The 24,355-nt window shown below is 32.6% G+C and overlaps 1 protein-coding gene across 1 annotated transcript in view; it reads left to right on the top strand.

Annotated features, from left to right (window-relative positions):
* Positions 1–24,355, top strand: part of LOC117111196 (roundabout homolog 1-like) — a 69,487-nt gene that overhangs the window by 42,457 nt on the left and 2,675 nt on the right. Inside the window, exons 4-27 of the mRNA XM_033254082.1 lie at positions 7,271–7,461; positions 7,565–7,655; positions 7,930–8,075; positions 8,241–8,394; positions 11,300–11,456; positions 11,656–11,783; positions 11,911–12,093; positions 12,259–12,408; positions 12,789–12,886; positions 13,095–13,299; positions 13,742–13,860; positions 14,660–14,870; positions 15,146–15,430; positions 15,810–15,962; positions 17,006–17,029; positions 18,121–18,154; positions 18,685–18,761; positions 19,810–19,924; positions 20,088–20,437; positions 21,065–21,142; positions 21,864–22,493; positions 22,864–23,013; positions 23,513–23,698; positions 24,047–24,181. Coding sequence (XP_033109973.1) covers positions 7,271–7,461; positions 7,565–7,655; positions 7,930–8,075; positions 8,241–8,394; positions 11,300–11,456; positions 11,656–11,783; positions 11,911–12,093; positions 12,259–12,408; positions 12,789–12,886; positions 13,095–13,299; positions 13,742–13,860; positions 14,660–14,870; positions 15,146–15,430; positions 15,810–15,962; positions 17,006–17,029; positions 18,121–18,154; positions 18,685–18,761; positions 19,810–19,924; positions 20,088–20,437; positions 21,065–21,142; positions 21,864–22,493; positions 22,864–23,013; positions 23,513–23,698; positions 24,047–24,181 — 4,050 coding nt within the window. The remainder of the gene's footprint in view (positions 1–7,270; positions 7,462–7,564; positions 7,656–7,929; positions 8,076–8,240; positions 8,395–11,299; positions 11,457–11,655; positions 11,784–11,910; positions 12,094–12,258; positions 12,409–12,788; positions 12,887–13,094; positions 13,300–13,741; positions 13,861–14,659; positions 14,871–15,145; positions 15,431–15,809; positions 15,963–17,005; positions 17,030–18,120; positions 18,155–18,684; positions 18,762–19,809; positions 19,925–20,087; positions 20,438–21,064; positions 21,143–21,863; positions 22,494–22,863; positions 23,014–23,512; positions 23,699–24,046; positions 24,182–24,355) is intronic.

Raw genomic sequence — 24,355 nt, 5'->3', positions numbered from 1 at the left:
GTAAGATGGATTAAGATGTTTCAAGGATTAATATTTTATGATATAAATGAGTATGTATTCCAAGTGTTTGATGTAGAAAGTGTTCTTCAGAGATGAGAGTATATTAATAGAGGGATAAGTAGGATTATCTTAATCCCTACTGTACTTAATCCAAGCACTTATTTCCTTCAAACTAAGAACTTCAGTCACAATGTTTATTTTATTTTTTATTATTAGCAACTAATTGCCTTTGTTCATAAGCAACTCTAAAAAATATGCAATTGTCAATTTTCTTTGTCTTTTGAATTATGATCATTTTAAAATGTAATATTCTAACAAAGTTTACTTGTACAATAGTCACTTCTTTTTTTCATAAGAATTTAGTGTTCCTATTTTTTATTTATTTTTTTTTGCAGATTTTGGGCTCAAAATGCTCTTATTTTGTTCTTATTTTTACACACTTTTCCAACATATACAATTTTAAAATTTGTATACAGCAGTATACTGTACTGTATTATATGTAGAGTATTATATAGTCACACCTACTGCATATAAGGTACAGATACGACTTGCTGGTTTTTCTATTTAAATAAAATAAAAACCTAATTTGACATTTTACCCCAATTTGTTCTTATTTTGTTCTTAATTTTTAAGCAATTCAGCCTAGTGTTATAAAATGTGCTCGTATAAAAAAAAAATTTGTAGTAGATGTAAGAGAAATAATTTTCCAAATTTTAATGCAATTGGCCTAACTGAAATATTAACAATAAAAATGCAAGTGCTATGTTAGTGCAGGCCCGTATCGGGTGGGGGGTGTTATGGTTCGGGAGAACCCCCTTTTTCTAGGAAATCCCCCTCTTTTCTGGTGAAACCCCCTCTTTAAATTTTCCAAATATGCACTGCAGACCCATCCAGACATTTTCAAACGTATTTACTTTTATATAATTATTTAGACCCATAAAGCACAAAAATCCTTTTGCTTTGGGGGTTTTGCTGACCCCCACCGGGGGACCTCATGCCCAGAAAAAAAAAACCCCCCCTTTGGAAGAACCTGGCTACGGGCCTGTAGATTTTGTTAATTTCTAAGTTAGAGCTATTAATATTTGAAATTTATAAAACAAAAAATATATTTATATTGTTTTTGTACATGGCAACATGAAGTAAGAATTTGGTTTTTAAACATTTTCAAATTTATCTGTTCATCATGCTCTTTAGAATGGTATATCGAATTCTACATGTATTTCTACATAGCTACCCCATATGTAATTATCTTATTATAGAATTTTTATTAGTGTTAATGTGTTTATTCCTCTCTTTGTAGTTCCAAGAGCTAAATAGGATATGGATATTATGTTAAACATAACATTTCCTGTAATTGTAAAATTTTAAAACAAACTGAACAGACTTGAAATCTTAATAAACTGGTTTGTAACCAATTTAATTGGCTAATAAATGTACACAAATTATGAAGGCCTAAGCTAAATTGTAGGAATTTTATACTTCTTTGCTTTTGAAAGTGTAAACATTCTACGCCATCCATCCCTGTGATTGGTTATATCAAGATACAATAACCATTAGAATATGCACCATCAAACGAAAGTTACTCTAAAGGTTTGTGATGTATTTTAGCCCTCTTTTCATATGTGTATGACCTTAAAATTTTAGCTATCCAATTTGTACCTTAACTAATTCATTTGATGTTAATGAGCTGTCAACAATGACAGTGTATTATGTCAATCGTTGGTTGTCTAGGTTACCAGTCTTTAATACTAGAATGTAATATGATTATTACTGTGAGTGACCATTAGGTTCTGTGTAGTCAAGGTGACGATTGATGAAGACCAGTGGTCAGTTTTCAGTACAATGCTGTAAATAGTAGCCTAACCAATGCTTTGAAATTATAATGTAAAAATCCAACAAGTATATAAACAACATTTTATTGATAGTAGAATTGTGTGCCTCCCCTAAATCCATATTGTCCTGTTCAATAAATGTCATTTCATAAACTTAATTCAGCATTTATTGTAACTAAAAATTTATAGATTAGCTACCATAATAATAATTAAAACTTTAATGGACATTTTTATGCTGGTGGTAAACAGGTTGAAATTGAATAGCATACCCTGTCATTTCTCTGAGATCCCCATTCTTTACTAGGCAACAACAAAAAAATTAAAGAGAATAATAATATAGGTGGCCCTCATCAAATTTTTCGCACATGCAGTTTTCTGTCTTTGGCTTTCTTTTTTTTTTTGATCCAACAAATATATAAACAGAATTTTATTGATAGTCATCCTTACTGTCCTGTGCAATAAATGTCCATTTCTTAAGGAAGGACAAGTGTTGTCTGAAAGCTCTGGTTATATTTCTGGCTGTTTATTTACATTAAATTTTTAGAATTTGCTTATTAAATTTATATCTACTGATCCAGCCATTGTTTCCAACAGCATTGTTTTGTTTTTTTTTCAGTATTTTGCCTTTTTATTGTAACTTTATTTTTTTAATATGAATTCTTTTTATTATTGTTAATAACTTGAAAGTTATTGTCTGACCCATTTTAGGCCGATACTCTAACCGGATTTTTTTCATTTTGAATCTATTATTGTTTTTGTTATTATTTTCCTACTTGTGATCCACATGACATGTTATCGTTAAATCTTATTTAGTTGTTAATCAACTTCCTCTAAGACTGTAGTAGGAAATACTTGGGTATCATGATCGTTGATTCGCGTTTCCTATTCTTGTTACCTGTTCTAGATCTCACAAGGTCTGATTATTTTGATTGACATATGTCTCATATTTGGTATGGCAGATTATCAAACAATGATTTAATTATTTTGGGATCTGTGAAGAATTTTGTATTCGGTCAGAATATTGAGTGTGGACATGCTTGTCTGGGGTTTTGTTTTTTTCGCAAAATGACAGAAAATTGTGTCTGCCGTAGTTCAGTTTTACGCAAAAAGTGTTTACTTTAGTACGTTGTTTATGACTCAGAAACAATATATATATATTGTCATCTTGCTCATCATCATTTTTGTTGTCATAGATATTGATATGACAATAGAAAAAGTGCCAGTTTCTTCATTCTGAAAGAGTGCCAGTTTATATTTTTTTTTACTTCCATTACAGTTGTTTTTGTTCACTGTATTGTTTCACCTTATAATTCAATACTTTTTGTTCAAATGTTTTCTAGTAAGATAAGCCTTATCTGCCCATTGATTAATAACAATAGATTCCTGTTGATGAATTCGCCCAGGATCTCGCATTTTACCCATCTTTCGCTAAAACGTACCAAACCATAATATAATTATGATTCTTTAGCCATGAATTGTTCTGATCCATGAAATTGATAACATCACTTGTGCTTTAGTGTATGCGCTACCATCGCACCAGCTGTATTATGGAATTTAACACATGCCCGCTTGAAGCGAAAAAATATTTTGATTTCAATGAACAATTTATGTTTTAGTTATTTGTGTGAAAGTCTCTTGGATTATGTATTTAGGTCGAAATCTGTTTTTTCGATTATTTCCATGCATACTTAATTTTAGACATTGTTATATAATTCAACCTTATGCCTAGATATATAGAATTAGAAAATTGTACAATTGTATGTATGTATGTTTATAAAGATTTGTATAGCACATACCGGAATTTCTTTCATTATGATCATCCTTACGGGGAAGTATAGTACATGATGTCTAAAGTGTTGAATTCCTGCTTTGTTTCTTTATTAAATGGAAAAATGTTTTTATGCACATGTTTTCCGCATCTTTGCATATGAAGGAGGTACTATACAGCCACCTATCCCCTGTCTTCAATAATTTAATCTCACAGTGATTAAAAACAACCAATCGTAATGCAGTTTTAGCTAGATTAAAAGACTACGTTATTATGTGAAGATTAAATTAAGTGACAAACGGAAAACGCTTAGATGGATGATGATACTACAAGAAGATCTCACTGAAGAGCTCCTGCTCCAAAAGTGGATGCATTTCGACAAATAACTGTCATTTAAAGTGATGAGGAGCTCTGCAAAATAAGGATTTATTGCTTATTGTTAATGCTAGGATTTCAGGTGGAATTATAAATAGTGCCTTATGAGTGCCGGTATCCTGAGCGTGATTTGCTCTTGTGCCAAGAAGTCTGTCCGGGTTACGACCGGAATCAGGCTGTGTCATCAAACTTTCCCATAGTGTTATTTATTTATTCATTTTATGAAGGTTTAGTCTGTTTGAATTAATTATTTATGATACTTCTTAAATGCAATGAAAATGTACAAGATATAATATTAAACCATATGTACATAATCATAATGTAAAAATTTTAAAGAAAATATATTATTCACGTTAAACTAAACCTAGATATCAATTAAAAATAATAGTAATAATAATAACATATGATAATAAGATATTTAATTAATTTATACCAAGGGAGTTAAATTACTGGCTCTATTTCACCCATCTGTGTTTGCAGTAGTATCCTTTATAAAATGTTGGAACTAATGTATCCACCTTATAAAATAATAAAATTAAATTACTTTCCTCTGTTACTGTCATCAATTTCAATGCCATATTCTTTTAATTTTCCTGCTTTGTATATCTCTTTTTTAATTAGATAACATTAAATTGTTGATATATTGCAAAGCCATTAATTAGCTATTGCTGGCTTGCCTGCTGGTTGTCGAGAATGCGATACCTGGGTTTGTCTACATTGGCTAATGTCTCTTGCATGCTTTGCTATTTACATTAGCAACTGGCTCTGTTTGCTGTTTAATGGCCGTCTCATCCCTGTGTGTGGTTCAGACATTCGTATCCCTATCAGCTGTTTCTGAATGTTTATTACCTCAACAGCTTTGAAGTACATATTGTCTTTATTATATATTCATCACATAATCATTGTCATCACCATCATTATTATTATCATTTTTTCATCACCATGCTAATAACCATCATTATGAGCATCATCATCATGAACATTATCACCATCATCTTTATCAGTTGTATCATGGTTGTATCACCATCGACATCATCATCAACATAATCATTTTCTGCATTACGCTTTTTTTTTTTATAAGAACCAGTAAAATGTTGCCCAGGCTCAGTGTTCTTATTTTTTGGCCGATTTTAGGCTCAAAATGTTCTTATTTTGTTCTTAGTTTACAAACCTTTTAAACAAAAAAATTACTTAATTGTACGGCAGTATGCACTGTACTAGAATGTAGGGGAAAGTGACGCCACAAAAAATGGCCCCCAAATGTCAGATAGGGTACTAGGTACACTTACTGTACTGTATTACAGTCACACCTGCTGCACATAATGTACAGATATAATATTTTGGTTTTTAAAAAAATAAACCTCATTTGAAATTTTACCTCAGCCTCAATTTGTTCTTATTTTGTTCTTAATTTTTAAGCAATTTCAGCCTCAGTGTTCTTATAAAATGTGTTCTTATAAAAAAAAAAGAAAGTGTAACATCATTATCTTATTCATCATCATTATTATCTTCTATATAATCACAAAATAGATCAAGACACTGATGAACATAGTAAGAATATATGAACCAGCCACAAATGCTATTATTACTGTACTAGTAGTTGTCCCTTTTCGTAGAGGGCACTCTTCATGATATTTAATTTCTAATCTGATATCAATACCGGGTCATTTCACCCACATTCAAATGTACTTTTAGTGATAAACAACACTTCCATTACAGAGGTTCTGGGTTGATTGAACACATTGTTAATATACCTATGTGACCTAAATATCATTCTACAAAATGTATCACCAAAAAACGGAAATGACAATCCAGTACTGTATGCTTCAAATATTTTTAAAATCCTATGTGATTAATTGATATTAGCAGTATTATTAGAACTCTTATATTTGGTTATATTAATGAGCCATTCTGATAGATAGTTCCACACGGTACCAATGTATAACATATAAATGAGTTGTAATGTCAACCTCATGAAATTTGCAGCCAGCTATATAAAGTCTTTCATGTTTGATCAAGATTTTGTAAGGTCAGTCGGTAGATGTCAAGCATGTCGACTAGCTTAGTTAGCATAGAAATGAAGCATAACATGTAGGCTGGGAACACACAAAAAGGAATGTAAATAACTCCTTAATCTTGTATGTGTTACAGATGTAATTTATTTTCTAATGAAGATCATCATTGATAGGTTTCAACTATTCCTGATGGATAGTACTGGATTTATGCATTCTGATTGCCATTGATATGTCACAGTTTTCTCATGCTTGTTAATCCAAGATTAGATTGGATTCTTGAGGAGTATGAGATTAACTACTGAGTGGATTTACTCATGCTGTTGACTAAGAAATGGCATTCTGCTATGTTCAAACGTAGAAAAAATAGGATAGTTAAAAAATAATGGTCTGGCTTGATCATCATCTTCATAGTCATTATCACCTTCATCGTCATCATTTCTGGATTTTGGCGCTGTATAAATATTTTGATTGATTGAATGATCATCATTATCATCATCTTCATTGTTGTCATCATCATTATTAAAATAATAACAATAATAATAATTATATAGATTATCATTTTTTGTTTACCTGCCTTGCTTTGTGTGCATGACTTGCAGATAAAATAAAACAATAATATTATCTGATATTAACATTCCAAATTTACTGATTTGATCACAACATCAAAGTTCATATTCTATGGCTATTTTGAAATTTAGTTTATTTTTCATGATTCTCCTCATCATAGGTCTCCTTGAACAAAAAGCATCTAATGGCTAACATTGTACTGTACAAAGAAGTGATGATAATACTATAGATGAATTCCCACCATTAGCACAGAGAATTACTGGGAATACTCTGAATTGTGTAGTAAAGGGGATTACATTTAGACCTACAGTAGCAATATTATTAAATCATTAGGGATTTGCATAGTTTCAAGCTTGTAATTTCCAGAGATAATATTTCTGTATTATTAAAGACATGTTAATGAGAAGGTATACAATTACAGATTGTTGCCAGCTGGTGTCATAGTTGCTTGCATCCTTGGTATGTCCTCCTGTACCTGAGTTTTAATGGAGTTATTTACCTGTTTATGACTTTGGAGCAGGTCTTTGCCTAATATTTTATATTTTTGTTCATAGATGTAAGGCAAAATAAACTTAATTGTTTCATGTCTTGAATTTGAAATAATGGCATATACTAGAGGTAAACAAGCTAGTAAATAATAAAAATTGTTTATTTATAAAAGAAGTAAAATACAAACAACTGAAATGATTTTCTAATTCATATCTTTGCTACAGACATAAAGAGTGAATTTAAAAAGCACCCTCAAGCCGTAGAAGCTATAGCTGGTGGAACATATGTTTTAGAATGTACACCACCAAGGGCATTTCCAGCACCCGATATAACATGGGAAAAAGATAAAGACCCCCTCGTTAGTGATGGAGACCGTGTTCAGATTGTGCAAGATGGGAACCTAATGATAAAACAGGTATGGATGATTTTTTTTTTATTTTAGTTTGTTATTAATCATATTTATCCATAGAAATTAAATATGATTTTCGTTTAGTTAATTTTTCAAATTTATTTTATAGGTTCGTGAAGAGGATGAGGGAAGCTATGTGTGCATAGCTGAGAACATGGCGAACAAAAGAAAGAGTGATGCTGGTGTTTTAACTGTAGTCAGTGAGTATTCCAATATAATCTTCCATGGAGAGGTTTAAGTTCAATTATTTTTCAAAAGGTGTAAGATTTTAATCTACAAGTTTCCAGAAAACATTGCACATCTACTACTAAACAACATTTCATTGCACAATTTCTAGATAATGTGTTCTTATCTTATGAAGATTCTTCTACATTATTTACATGTATCTTCTATGTCTTTTTTTTTCCAGTATAATTTCCCTCTGATCTGAATTCTTGTTTACATAGCTTCATAATACAATTACCTTCCTTTCAGGTGTTCCAGGTGGTGGCCCAACCCTCAGTTGCTCACCAGTTGACAAAATGGTGCATATCGGGAAAACCGTCTCGTTTTGCTGCCAGGTCGACCTCATTCCTGGCGCAACACAACCCACAATCTATTGGCATAAAGGAACTCAATTGGTGAGTATTTTGAACAAATATGATTATAATTATATTATATAATAATAAATTTATCAATTTTCAACTGTAGGCATTTAGAGGACAAACATACCAAGCGAAAATTCCAGTATTATATAATTTATATTCTAAATATTAACACATGCTTTATTAATTTTTTTCATTCAGAGACTCTACCCTGGCGAACGTGATGGTAAAATAAGTGTATTGAATGATGGTAACCTGCAGATAGCAGCAGTGAGTAAGGAAGATGAAGGCTACTACTTCTGCACAGTGGCTGCTGAGCAAACTATCTCGGCACAGGCTTATTTACGAGTAGTTGGTAAGGAGCTTAATATTCATGTATTTAAAAAGTTACATTTCGTTAAATAGCAATATCTCTTCTTCCTTCCCACACATCCATCTTCTATTCTTATCTATTTCTTCCAATACATATTTTCCTCTCCCCTACCCAAATATCTCCCTCCAACATACCTCTCTACTCCCTACCAATGTCACTTCCTTTTCATCACACATCACCTAACCTTTACTATGAACATTTACTATATCTCTTTGTTATTCCTACATAACCCACTTATCCCCCATCTATATTTGTTCCTTCTTAAACACCACATTTAATTTTCCTTTTTCCCAAAAAAATCCCCCTTACCCATCTAGTAAAATATTTTTCCTTAATGCCATTGAAGACAACTTCAATGAAAAATGACTTTTTACAGCCCTTCCCTAATCTTGAAGCAATCCTAATAGTGATATGAAAATCAATACCTGATCTATTAGCTTGCACTAAAGGAGAATGTACCGCAGCTTAACTGTGAAAACGAAGGGCATTTCAATCAAATTCTCATTATCGGAGCACGTTACTAATGAACTGCTGACGGCCTGATAATTTGCAAGCGTAACCGCAGGGTTTGAACATTCACATCGAAATCTAAAATCCATATCTTATTTCTATTACATCATAACTTCAGAGGATGGAATGTTTATTCACAATTGTTATCTACATATTGATATTGAATATGACGGGGAATGCCCTGCAATGGTTTGTGAGATAATTGCAATGATATTGTGTAGCGATCCTTAAAAGGTGGTATACCTTGACTCCTCTGTAAGATCAAATTCAAATTAAAAATATCACATTAGTGATCAAGCTGCAAAAATACTAATGTGACATCTCAAGGTGAATGAGCTGAAGCCTTGTCCGGACTACAACATTTCATTTGACAAAAACTTGTGACAACAGTTTTTTTGAAAAATTGATGTTGTGAACAGAGCTTTATTGTAAATTTTGTTAACAGTAGTTTGTATATTATTTCTTATTTATATATAATATTAAATTATAATTTGTTTTTAAGTTTTCTTACTGTCAGTACAGCAAATCGGTTTTAATGCTTCTGATGTACAGTACGTACACATTTGACTGTAAAGGGACTAACAGTGGTCATTATTCACAGTTAACTGACTTGGGTAGTGTCCCTTTAATGTGTGTTTGTTCCCATAAGGACATGAGCAAGATGAAAGTACTGGCATACTAGTTCTATTGATTATGGTTCTGTAATGTAATTAATTAATAATTATGTCTACCGAGCCTGCCTTGGATGATGTTAGTGGACATCATACCATAAGCTGGACATCTTTTTCTCTATTTCTCTTATATCTTTAATTGATTTATTTATATATTTTGCATTCTTTCATTTTCGGTATTATGCCTTAATCTGATTAATAAATCACGTAGTCATAATCATAACTACAAATTATATTTAGGTTGTTTTTTTAATATATTATTTATTTATTATTTAATCAGGAAACAGTTACATAAACAAAACAATAAAGAACAAATTTACAAAAAAATAAAAAGTTATTATTAAATCAAAGTACATTAAATTCAGACACAGTAAAAAAAAAAAACTACACGTTAACGTTTATATGACATTCTAGCAAAATGTTATAAAACTAGATGAAATCAGAAACTAAAGCTCGCAATATCCGAGTATTCTCATTAGTTTTGAGGAATTTCATCAGAAGTTTCTCATCAATCTTTTAGTTTTTATCAGTCTGCCTGTGAATACATAGTTTTGCACTCCACAGTTCATAAGCCATCTATCGGGCAATTTAACATCCTGGTTACAGGAGGTCAGTGACTCCATATCAAGTACTGTATATAAATATTAATCACATCAGCGATTTATCTAATCTGCGTAAGTCCAGATCTCCTGAGCAAAATCTGTGAGGAGTTTAAGCAGATACCGCAACAATCTATAAATATTGGTAATAATGTAATTATCGCCACTTTTATTATCACCTTTATTTTGTAGCAACCAATATCAAGTTTTAAGAGTCACATCAATTACTATACAATGTAACATCAGTTATCAAAGACTAAATATTCTTATATTTAATGTGAGATTAAAATGGAATTTGATTAGATTCAAAAACACTCATATTTAGAAAGTAGAACTGTTTTAGTATTTCTAAATAAATTTGATTTTCACCGAATTTAAACAAATTAGAAAACCGACGTGTACAAATGCAGATCCGTGTGCATTGACAAAATGCACCAATTTCCATAATGCTCTAAGCTTTTAGGTTTGTGATTTTCTTTTGGTATTTGCTAGAGAAACTGTTCAGTGTTCACATAATGTACAGTAAACATCCCACATGAAATATGACACAATCATTGTTTACCCAAATTATCACGTAATAATAATTATATGTAAACATTAATATTATTAGTTATAATATATTATTAATTATAATTAACACAACCTAATTTTAATATTTTAATACTTCTCTTATCTGGCATCATGTCAATTTAATTTTTTTTGTGTTTTTGGTGATTTTATTATTCCCATTAATGTTATTCAATTCTTATTTCTTTAGTTACATTTTACAAAAATAATCATTCTTGTATAAATCTTTTCTCATTTTCCAACAGTTAAGCATTCACTCCAACATAATACATATTTAATACATTCATTTCTGCAAACCATTTCAATAAATAGAGAATTCAGTTTATATTATTATGTAAATCTCCTTGATTGTGTTTGTCTTTGCTGCTTCAGGAGAATCTAAATTCACAGACTGTTAATGAAAATGTCGCCTCACAACTTAAAACTTCAGTTTGTTTTTCTGTTTGGCTGTGTTTAAGAGTTCAAACATCGATATTCGGTACATCGCTTGAGTGTAATTGAATACAATGAGTTGGTTATTTGACATTTTCTGTTCTACAGAGTCTGTTGAACTGCCTCCAATCATCCGACGCTGTCCATATAATCAAACACTACGGGAGGGTACAAACAACGTGTGGCTCCAATGTGATGTTGAGGGCTCACCTCAGCCACAGATCGAATGGTTGAAAAACGAAAGGCCAATGTCAACAAACATAAGGTATTACTACTGTATTTAGCAATCTTTTTTTTCTTTATTTCTCAGGGTTTTTCACATATATTTTTCAAGTTTTATTGTTAAAAAATATATTATTTAAGTTGGTACTGTTAATTTTGTTATTTGTGAAATTGATACTGTGTATCAAGAATATCACTACCTAAATAATAATTATTTGATGCCAATATTATTTCTTCTGTAGGATTCACACATTAGCGTCAGGGTCGTTGCAAATTTCCGAGTTACAGTTGAGTGATGCAGGACTCTATACCTGTGTTGCCACCGTTGAAAATTTTGAAACGCGGTGCTCAGCAGAGCTTACCGTTACCAGTAAGTAGAATCCAAACTGTAGTAGTCTGCAGTAATTCCTGCTCACACTCTGATTGGCCAATATTTTCATTACATATAATATTAAATTATACTTATTAAAATCACCATTATGTTTTCAACTTTCCAGATCTAGATGGAATTCAGCGGCCCAATCCAAAAGACAGCGAATTCCCTGGCGCTCCAAGTATGCCGACCGCCCGCAATACGTCAAATGGTCATGTGATTGTGTCCTGGGGACCGCCAACATCAACATCAAGTTCTTCAAATCTTCTGTATAGAATAGAAGGCTATGATAATGAGGTTGATGCAAGTAAGTATAATTTGATTTGTTACCGTCATGAGTTTAATATACAGGTGGTGAAGATTGTGGTCCGCGGGGCACATGTAGCGCAATAATTATGTTACCCACCTTTCACCTCTGTTTGTATGACCCATCACCAAACATAAATAAACTTTTTCTCTGTTTTTATTACAGCTTGGCAGATCCTAGCCAATAATATAGTTGGAACTTCCTACGAGTTACAGAACCTTCGTTCCGACACCACTTACGTGTTCTACATCCGCGCCATCAACAGCGTTGGAGCTGGTCCGCCAAGCTCAGTTTCGCATGCATTTACAACTGGAGGTTGGTGCATGTAATTGTAATCACAAGTTAGGCAAATAAAATAATTATTAACATATTATTTAAATTAAAATACTGTATACAAAAACTTTTTTCTATAAAGTGCACACTGATATACTGTATGTTAACAATGCTTATGTTTAAAAATATTTATGTATATTAAATTACAAAAGAATCCCTCATTTGCAACATCAATATTAAGGTAACACACCTGTTAATAGGGAACACATTTTTGGCTATAATTATATCACTACAGCCATCGCCTATTAAGGGGACACCATCGGGACCACAAAAAGTGTCTCCTTTATGTCTTAGTAGAGTTTCTACTGCATAAAAATCTCAAAAAAGCATGACTAACTTTGTTTGGATATTTCAACTTACAGATACAATGATAGTCCCTGGTTCCGGCCCATCTAATCAACGTGTTGATATTACTAATGTATTAGTTCTTAGTCCAACGGCCTTCAAAGTCATCTGGAATGTAAGTATTCAACTTGTGCTTCAATTCCACAGTTGACCGGATTGTCAACTACATGGTGCATCATCGTAAGGCATCATTGGATTCTTTAAATGCAGGCCAAGATTTCAGTATAATTTTTATATTTTATATTTTTTCTCAATATTACTACATTTTTCAGATGACGACAACTTATTTTCTTTGTTCAAGCCTTAATCTCATTTTCTCATAGAGCAACTGTCCAAGCTGTAAGTACAATGTCAAGTACCGAAAAACCAATGGCGAAGGAATAATATTACAGGAGAGTGCAGAAAAAAAAGAAAAGATTATAACGGGACTTAGCCCAGGAACGTCATACACAATTAGTGTACAACCAGTAGACAATTCCATTCACGGATCAGACAGTGTTGACATTATCAAGCAGACATTAGAACAAGGTATACAGGAAGAAACAAGGCATTTAAAAATTGGTGGAATGAAAGTTTTTTAAAAATGAATGAATGAGCAAACGAATGAATAAATAATGTTCCTTTTATAGCGCAAAGTTGCTTAAAATTTAGGAATAGAAATGAATGAGAGGTAAAAGAGTGCAAAAAGCTTTCATGTTACACTCAGAATAAATGAATTAATAAATATACATACATATATATGATGGGTTGTAAGATTAATCTAATGAATAAATGTATACATGAATGAATGAATAATGACATGACATTGCGTAAACATTATATCTGCAATTTAACATGGTATTGAGTGTGAATGGTATGTGAGAATATATGACCTCATAGATAGAGACAATGTTTAATGAGACTTTAATTGATTCGCACTCTATTAACAACTTGTTCACACCTGCGTATCACCTGGCCTCTTGTTTCCCAGGCGACAGTCTTCAATCAGCAGTAGCAGAAAGTGTTCTTCAAGATAAGCTTGATAATTGCAACATTCAGATAAAAAGTTTGACAGCCGAAAGCAACACAAGTGCCCGAGTTCAGTGGAAGGTCGGTATTATAGGATCTAAAATGCATTTATTCATCAGAGTAACAAGATTTCCTTTAATAGTGTGTGCTATACATAAAACATTAAAATATAAATAGTGTATTATTAAGTGTTTTGCAGTTGCTTATTGCTTGTTTGGAAACTGCAAATACTAATTATAGAATCAAATCAAAATAATTTTGAAATTGCACTTCATCAAGTAAGTGTGGTATTATTCGCTCAGAAAATAATGGGAGTTAAAAATTGGCTTTAATTCCACAATAATAGCGGTTTTGATGTCTACGGAGTAAGTTCATCATCAGTATACAAAAACAATTTAAACGGATTTAATAAAAATCTTGTCAGGCGTTATTCCGTTTACTGTCTCATAATTGAAATAATAATGATATATGCATGGAGCTCTATATTTTAATTATTGGCTTCCATCTATTGCATAGCCATATTAAAAACTCATTTCTTTTATACGCAAGTGTAAAAAAAGAGAATGAAACAACCTAGAAAAAATTCAGATGAAGTTAAAGCAGTAATAGAGAATTGTGGGAAATATCTCTTTGTAGCTTAGTTGCTAACTATTAATTCTCCCAGTTAAGTAGTACCATTTTGTATCTGTGCTATTTTAATAACATTTGGTTAATATTAATTAACTTATGTTAAGAATCAAGAGATATGCATATCAGATGCAACATGAATAACAAAATGAAATTTATAATAAGCATCATACAAAGCAAGGTTTTGTGAGTACGAATACACAAATTTTATGTGTACATTTTCTTAAGAGTTTTATTGTCTGTATGTTTACAGATCAGCAAGAACATCCACTACGTTGATGGCGTTCACATTCGTTATGCAGCCAATAGTGAATACATGATACAAACAGCGACCAGATCACAAGAAAACACCACGCTTACAAACCTGAAACCATATACGGAATATACGGTCACTGTCATCCCATTCTTAGACAACTTCCTGGGAGCACCTAGTAACGAAGAAAAGGTCAAAACTAAAGCTGGAGGTACAGAATCATGCTGTAGATTGTGTTTTAGTTTAGTATAGTATTTTATTTATTGTTATATTATTTTCATTAATATTGTTGCATAATAAAATAACAATTGAAACTTTTCATGCCTGTTTGAATAAAATTGATTTACATCAAAGTGGTTTCTAATCCGGTGGCTGTAATGTTTCAATGTCGACTTGTTGCCATGTAATAAATATTAAGTAGGCCTATAATTTGAATGTTGGGCATTATTTTCTAAGTTATGGAGTTTTACTAACTTTTTTCAATAGTCCCAGAAATTGCTCCACAAGATGTGTACGCCCTCCGGAAGAACACGACGACAGTTATGGTGGGCTGGCAGCTGATCCAATCCTGGCATGTTCCGGGTCAGATAAGGGAATACCATGTGATGTGTATAGCAGAAAATCCAAAATACAATAAGAATGTAACAGTGAGTGGTTCAACAGATTCTATCCTGGTCACAGGATTAGAACCAGGTGTGGAATATCGAGTGAAGGTAATGGCATCAACAGAGACTGGTGTGGGACCAGTCAGTGACCCTGTCAATATTGTTGGTAAGAAAATCATAATTTTTTTTTTTTTTTTTTGGTGGGATATGGTCGCGAAATGCATGTAAACAACACAATTCGGCGAACTAGTCTGATCTTCATAGTCGTCACAGCTACCATCACTACCACCATCACCACAATTTTTTTTGGTGGTTGGGGGGGGGGGTGGAGTTTTATTACTGACAATATTATTTTTGTTCTTATTATTGTTTTTGTTTTTATTGTTATTTTTGTTGCTATTTTCCTGTTATTTGTTAACAATGTGCCTGTGAACCAAATGTCTATTATTAATACTGATGTTAGATGTACAATTTATAGATTATCATGATTGATTGATTTACTGTATGCTTTGTAGATTGATGTTGGTTTTTTATTTTCTATTCAGAGAGCGTATCGCCACCAAATGGTGAACCTGGCAACTCTTCTTCACTCATCCTTGGTGTCATCATCGGTGTGTTCTTTGTTTTTTTCTCCTGTTTCGTATTTTTTGTGTGGAAGTGGAGACAGGCAAAAAAGAACAGCGACATTGAATATAAAGGTAAATTTGCCTGTTTTGTGTAAGGAATTTTTGTATGCACTGTTGTTTTTAGAGTGATTTTGATATATTGTTGTTATTAGTTCTTTTCACAACTTATTTTTCCTATTAGAATTTAAATAAGGTCCTAATATCTCAAATATATTTTATAAAAAATATATAATATAAATAAAATATGTTAGATTTTAAAATGTTCATTTCTGTATGGAAAAGCATTCTCCTCCTGATTTATGTTTCATTATTACAAAACGTAAAAAAATGTTGAATTTTGAGAGTGAAGAAAAATTATATACAGTAGTTATTACTTTTTAACTAAATATCCCAATGATTTAAGAATATCAGGTCGTGTCAAAGATCTTATATTAGGGAGCTTTCGATTGCACGACGACGGTAGGACGTAGAACGTAATGACGTCACTAACAGTCATCTGCGCATGCGAGAACGCTAAGGTCACCTCGTCGAGTAAATTCTGGAAGGCAATTTGGCCAAATCTACGTATGCAGAGAACGTAGGACGCCAGGTAGGACGGTCACGCATGAGTGATTCCGTTCTAGCGTAGAGTCGTCGCACAAATCGAAAGCTTCCTATTAACAATATAGCGCTCTCCACGATTTTATGCATAAGAAATTAAAAAAATTAAAAAATGCAGTTAAAAGAAGCATAAAAAGTAATTGTTTTTGATAGAGGGCGGTCTGCACTGCGTTGTTACCATGGTACAGAATTTGTGCTAAGGTCATGTTCGAAAAAGTCATTGTAATTGCAAGAGAGTGCCCTACGGTCTGTTGTTACAGGATTTGCGTTAGAAATCCTGGTGAACGCTATCTTAAAAGATCTTTGGGTCGTGTCCATTCAGGAGTGAATATTCAAAATTCTTGAAATACTGTTAAGTAAATTCTGCTGTAAATATTAGTCACTCACGTGTGCATGTGAATGAGTTTTAAAAGTACACGTAGAAGAAAAATGTAGAATATTTCTTTTTTCGCCAACTGTATCCCATTGCTTCTTCCTTCCTTGATTATATTTTTGATTTTTCTTTATCGCTAAAGCTGTCGGAAGCCGTTATGTGTTAGGTACGTTAAAGAAAAACCGAGTAAAAAAATGAGTGGGTTATGTTAGATGCTTTTGGACCTTTGCTTTGAAAACAAGCCCATCTGATTGCTTAATTTGAATTTTTAAATATGTGCATATATGGCTTGTTTTCACTGATTGGTTCACTGTTTAATTGTGCTATAGCAATGGAATTTTAGTTCATTTCAATTTTTTTCTGTTTCTTTATGTTGCATTCTGTTTTGAAGTCTTTTATGTTGCAATGATTGAATGGCCGAATAATTTTCAGCGCATTGTATAATGTTGAACTTTGACCTTTGCCGTGTGTTAGTGTGTCATGGATGTTGTGTCTTGTCATCTATCTTTCAATCATATTTTCAATTTTCAACAATGTATTTTTTGTTTTTTTAGAAAAAAATTTAAAGTTGGTTGGTTTTTCCAATGGTGCATGATATTCAGAAAATGTTTTAACTGTCTTAATAATTTTTTTCTCTAACGAATTAAAAAAATTGATTGACATCCAAGTTAAATTATTCATAAATACATTTTTAAACTCATTATATTTGTTATGTGTAATTTTTTTTCGTGCATAATTATTATATTTGTATCAGTCTGTTTGTAAACTATAGAACATATAAATAATATGAAATACAAATGTTTACCCCTAAAAATAATTTATTAGTGACTTTAGTATAAAATGATTTTAATGTGATATTTTAATTATATCTAAAAATATGGTTTTTTTTAAATCCTTGCATTTATTGACTTGATAAACAAAGAGCTATATTTTTAAATTTTGGTTTTCGGAAAATTATGTTCAATAGCTAAAAATTCGGTTCTGGTATGTATGCTTACCATGTACACAGCTTGCAGTGTCATTAATGTCGCTGCCTTTTATTACATAAGAGAAATTTTTTCTAAGCCAAAGCTCAGTGCGAAAGAAAAAGTGGTACATTTTTTAATTGGGTTGTCAAAATTTTCATAGTAGAATTTAGTAAGTGCACGCATTTTGATTGTAATTGCTTTTTTACAAACATTCACCAACATTCTTCAGACATGTTTTGGTGCGATTTTATTGTTAATTTTTATTTTTAATTTTTTTTTTTAACTTTAGGTCCTGTTAGTCAAGATAATTCTGATGTTGCAAGGTATGTATCAGTAGTCTCATAATATAATCTTCTTCATTATTATCTTCAGCATTTGTATATTTTAAGTACGGTAGGTCATAATGGTCAGTCAAAAGTGAGTAACACTAACACTTTTTAGCCCAATGTTGCTTTATCAGTCATCATAATCATGTTCAACACTATCATAATTATCATCATCATCTTTCATCAACATTATGGTTGTCATAATCATCATTACCATCATTAGAATTTCTGCCTTTTGTACAGCCCATTTACATTAGAACCAATGTGACCAAAAAATACTAATAATAGTAATCTGGTAATTATACAGACCTTTCCAGACTATCAAATTTTATTTAATAAAGATATGCCTAAATATGGTCATGATGACATCATATCATGACAATATATAGGCACATCATGACTATATATTGACATACAGCAGTTTTTAGTCAAAGAAAATTTAATAAACTGAACTGGTCTTAAGTAAATAATAATATATACTGTGTAATAATTAATTTACCGTATGTTGTTGTTTTCTTACCCTACAGACATGTACATACTACTGGGCACCAACAGCCAGCCAATTGGCACCAGCCGCAGGAGGATTTTTACAGTCACACACACGGTAACCTACGAGGATGTTTGCCTGCATGCTGTAGTATAGAGGGCTCCCTTTATGATTTATCAAGGAAACGAGAGTGTTTTAATGTCAACGGCTCATTGAGTCAGATCCGATGGGTGAACAATGATAATCACGGTGGGGTTTCTAATTGTATGTGACAATCTGTCGTGTGATGGTTGTGTCGCTGGTGACGGTTATTACCTGGCTAACGAATATCGCAAACTATTCTGGGTTTCTGCAGGATGGCATTAAATAGTCCCTTGTATATTGTTATAATACCTACCTATACTAATCACTCGCTGAGAAATTTCCCTTGGTCTAAATAATTGTCTTGAGTCTTCAGTGATGATTGACTATGGTGATCCCTTTTTACATGTGATTATTGGAATCATGAGTTGTTTACTAACAAAGTCCCCTAACAAATATGGGTTGTGCAATAGTCTGCTAATAACTGTATACAATGCTGCAAGTATAAACACTAAGTCTTTTTGGCATTCTCATTTATTAACCATTAATTTGCTTATTAATTGCCCTTTACTTACATGTAGTTTGATTGTTAAAATGCTTTCATTCCAAACATCAGGGCCCTCAGCAATAATCCTGACCCCTTTCCCACCCCCAGAAACTCCTCATTGTTTTGAAATTTAATATTGCTTTGTATTTTTGTTCATTTGTAATTTAACACCTCATATTATATATTATTATAATGATACCTTTAATGTAACTAAAGCAAACTAAATATAATGTACATTCCTGCTGTTAAAAAAATTAAATATCACCATAGTAATTAGAAATGTTTGTGTATGTGATGTGTTTTTCATTTTTACTAAAATTAAACAATTAAATTACTTTATTGCATACTCTTTATTTTGTGTGTTCTTAATTGTTATATTCATTTAATGTAAACATATTTTAATATACACTTTTAATTTAAACCTTAATATACATACTCATTTAATTTGAATGTGATTTGCATATTTTTTTCATATTTCATTTGGGCATGATATGATATTGGTGTTGATCTAATTTGCATATATGCTTAAATTTTCAGGGTCGGATAGTTTGCATAGCAGTATGGAGCAGTATGCTGAAACTGGAATGGTTGTGACACTGCCTAACAGTAACATGTTCTCCAACATAGATCCAACCGCTATCAAAACATATAGGTAAGAATATCTTATATTATTAGTTTTACTATTTGTATAAAATATTAAATTAAATTTTTATTTTATAAGTCAAAGACAGTATAATAAATTTATCTTTATTATCATTGGTTTTGTTTCTACTCTTGAGTAAGTGAACTAATTTTTTTTTGTTACCTGGTTTCAGTCGAAATGCACCAGAGTATGCAGTTGTTGAGAACGCTGGCAGTCCGCCAGTTACACCACACACCATGCAAACATTACCGTACCCACCGCGTAACTTTCCTATAGAGTTCAATCGCACCACCAGCTTGCCACCGCACATGACGCAGCCGTATGCATCAACCACGCTCGTTCTACCACCGACTATGCGGGAATTTCAAGAGCGCCAACAAAGTCGTGGCAACAGTAGCAATTCAGAGCACTCCGGCTCTAGCCGAAGTGCTTTCAAGAAGAACTGGAATGGAGAGTTGGATAACGGTGGATTTAGCAGCAGCGGGGGTTCTGTTCCTCCCCCATTACCACCCGATAGACTTGGTAAGATATAGAATTCCAAAAAGCTCTACTTCTCTGACCTTTAGTTATTTTTTGTCTGATTGACTAAATTGCCATAATACTGTTTTGCCTGAATTTGCAAGAGAAAAGCTAAATGTTAGAACGTGATGATTTTGTTGTTGCTCAAACTTGTGTAATGTTAACCTCTCTTGATAAATGTTAATGACTTACATTCAAGTGATTGAACATCTGGTAACGACACTATACTCCTCAATTTCCTAAATTTGCACGACATGCCCTTTGCTTGAATAGCAAGACACACATTTTTACGATTTTTGTCTGTCGACTAAATCACTTAATGGATCTGTTTGGCATGTCTTAAAAGATTTGTATGGATTCTCTTTTAAAATATGAAATAACAGGTGTTTATTGTTGTAAATGGAATGCACATTTGATTTATTTGCATGTGATACCTGGTTAATGTTCATACCTGTTTTAAATGTTTTCAAATTTCTGGTGTTTCTACTATTTTAATTGTGTTTGGTTCTTCTCAAATTGTAATCCTTTGTTTTTGTGCGTGTTTTACTGATGTTTGGTTTTCCTGCATCTCAATTGTTTTTTGAATTTTATATTTGATGTTTTCATTGCCTGCATCTTAACCCCTTCCAGGCACCTTAGGCTCCTGCATGTCAGAGTGCACCTGTACCACTACCGGTATACTTACAGATTCTGGTGGTAGTTCTGTTGGTAAGTGCCTACCAATGGTATAACTTCCCTCTAAGATTTTAATTATTTTGTAATAGATAGAATCCTGGTGTTTATTGTTATTGTTAGTTTATAATGCTGAATCAAGAACATAATTATTCAAGATAGTACTATAGTCAGTCCAAGAATTTGAAATAAATGTGGTTTAGGGAGGAACATTTACAATTTGAGTATCCAGACCACCTTCAGCCCTATTGTTGGGCCTGGTAAAAAACTTCTATGGCTATGGCGACTTTAAATGGCCAGAAATGTCACTCGCAGACTTAATTTTGAATGTTGTAACCTCCTTTCCCGTTTTTTCCTTTTTTTTTCTTTTTCAAAAATTTAGCAGGCTTTACTGACTTACCCCCAACCTGTAATATTTCCCTGATCTCTTTTATTGAAAAAATAACAATAACATGGTTCGATCTATTACTATATATTTAGTTAATTTCTATCTAGTAACTACATTAATGATTTTAAAAGTTTGTTTAACAGCTTTATTATAACAGTACATGTCTTGTTTTCTGTAAAACATTTTTACAAATAAAATTAATAAACTGATTGTTTCAACAACTTAAAATAAGTCAAGATACTAGTGAATGTAAATTTAAGAATGTTTTGATTAATGGTAGATAACACACTTTATCTTAATACTAGCTAAAGACAAAGTTAGGCTATATATTTGCATTAATATAGAATATACTTTTCTCATAATTTTCAGATGAGAGGGGAAACCGTAGGAGGCGAACCTACCCACGTGGACATAAGCTTCCTGCCCCTAATATAACAGAGTTACTACCACCACCTCCAGAACACCCACCCCCATCTGATATTGAATCGGCCTTCGGTTCCCACCATACACTACCCTCCAGCCATCATCATGGTGCCACCATACCCATGTCTTCCAATCCCGTAACTCAACCGCACATCACAACCAACCCACTCTCACAGATGGACATGCCGTACAAGAATTATGGGCCAATGCCCATGATACATCAGATATCTTACCCAGAATCAAACAGCGATAACAATGCTAGTCCTGTAACCCGGATGCACAACAGCTGTAGCGACAACACATCAGATTGTAACATGTCCATGAACCAACAACAACAGCAACGAGATTCACTAACGTCACCAACCGCCCAGAACATCTGCAACCTGCATGCACGACAGAGTCCGCACAGTAACTTGATCCCGAACCATCAGGTGTTTGAAGACCCAAGGCATGCGGAGCTTGGCAAAGAACTACTGCAGTTCAATGATGATGTATCACAGAGTGAGGCAATGTCAGATAATGAAGACCTGAGACCAGTTATACCAGCAACTTGCAGACTGAAGCAAACTGCTGCAGGTTCGTTTAAAGGCCTCATTAGTATTTTAAATTATAATTAATATTGTTGTATTTTCATCCTAGCAACATAATCAGCTAGAAAGTATTTGTTCTATGATTATTTATTCTAATATTTATATATTTATTCTGCGATTTTTCAATATTATTATATTATGAAAAAGTGTCATATTCAAACTTAATTACCATATTTTAATAGTTGAATAAACACCCTGCTTTGAATAAATGCCTCTCTCGAATAAATTCCCCCTAAAGACCTTTTTTTAAAAAATAAACACTTATTAAAAAAATAAATACAGTATATTAAGTACTCAAGTATACTTTATGTAAATGACACCATGTAACCTATATATTATTTTCATTTATCCTTTAGGCCCAGGTTTATCATTAGGACTGACTAATGGAATTGGCTATAGCAGGGGAACAGCCCAGTCCTACCCCTATCTTTCAGAGATGTCTGAGGTGTCTGAGTCGGAGATGTCAGCAAAAGACGATGAAACGGACTTGGAAAGTAATTGTACGGGTAGGTATATCCACTCACATTTGTTGACCTGGCCTAGCTGCTGTAGCCAGGTCTAGCCTCTGTAGCTACGCCCTAACTCCCTTGGCCATCTTCATCACCTTTTATTAGTATGTCTTGGTTCTGAAGTAATGCCTAGCTCCTATAGCCACATCCAACTCCTGTAGCCTCCAATAAGATTGATCGTACTTCATTGTTATTATAGTATTAATATACAAGAGATATAATTCTGTTGTTAAGATGCTTGTTTTCCAATTCTGTGGTCCTTGGTTCAGACATATTCAGGGCATAGTCACTTGATGAAAATAAAATAAATTCTACCTTCTTTTATTCAGCCACGTTTTTCTTTATTTAATTTTAATTATATATTAATTTTAAGTACATAAAGTACAATAGATGCCTCGGGATTTTCTGGTATTAGTTTTTTGTTTTAATTTCAACTCTGGTTTTCCAGAAAGAAAAAAAAGAATGGATTTGCAATGCTCTAAACTTATTTTCATAGATTCAATGATGGCTTCTTGGGCCTCGATCAATGTCAGTGGGAGTGAGAGCAGTGCTCGGAATAGCCGGTTATCAAGTTCTGATGGCTCTTTTTTTACAGAAACCGACTTTGCCAGTGCCCTCACTCAAGCTGCGGAAAATGTAGGAATACCAGTTGTCAACTCCAATGGAGTTCAGCATAAAAATGGTGAGTGCATGGAATACAATCAATAATCAATCATCAATAGTCAATTAATTGACCAACATTGATTGATTTGAATATAATTGGGTAGTTGGTAGGATATGATTGTTGTCATGTGAACTGGACTAAATTTACAAAGTTAAATAACATCAATTAATACTCTGTCCACAATATAAAACTTGATGTGACAAATACATGTGATATGCCCATATTTGGGTGTAATATGACATCATCATGCCCATATATGGGCACATCACACAAACTTGTCACATAATTATTTGATACAGTAGCTTAAGAATGTGTAGTGCCTTATTTTCTCATTTTTCTACATTCATTACATTTATTGAATTTCAGATAAAAATAAATCTGCCCTGAAGAATTTCCGTCAACGATTTCCAAGCGATACAGATAGCTGCGCTAGTGGAGCTGAAGTGAAAAAGAAACGGCCAACTGCTTCAAAAAAGAAAAACAGTCAGGACCCTAACCAGAGTAAGTAAAGATTGGAAAACGGTGAGAGGATTTAAACAAATCAGCTTTACCCTTAAAACATTACAGTCTTTAAAATGGTGCACTTCTTATGTAGACTATAATATTTGTCCATTTTTTCTAAAATTTAATGAGATTTAAAAATATTTTTAATCATGTTTTTGAAATTAAATAACT

This window comes from Anneissia japonica, unplaced genomic scaffold (assembly GCF_011630105.1).
Source record: "Anneissia japonica isolate Jap-2015-1 unplaced genomic scaffold, ASM1163010v1 scaffold288008_len1385354_cov213, whole genome shotgun sequence".
NCBI classification, from domain to species: Eukaryota; Metazoa; Echinodermata; class Crinoidea; order Comatulida; family Comatulidae; genus Anneissia; species Anneissia japonica.
Note: the sequence above shows the minus strand (reverse complement) of the source record. Positions and strands in the feature narration are given on the sequence as shown.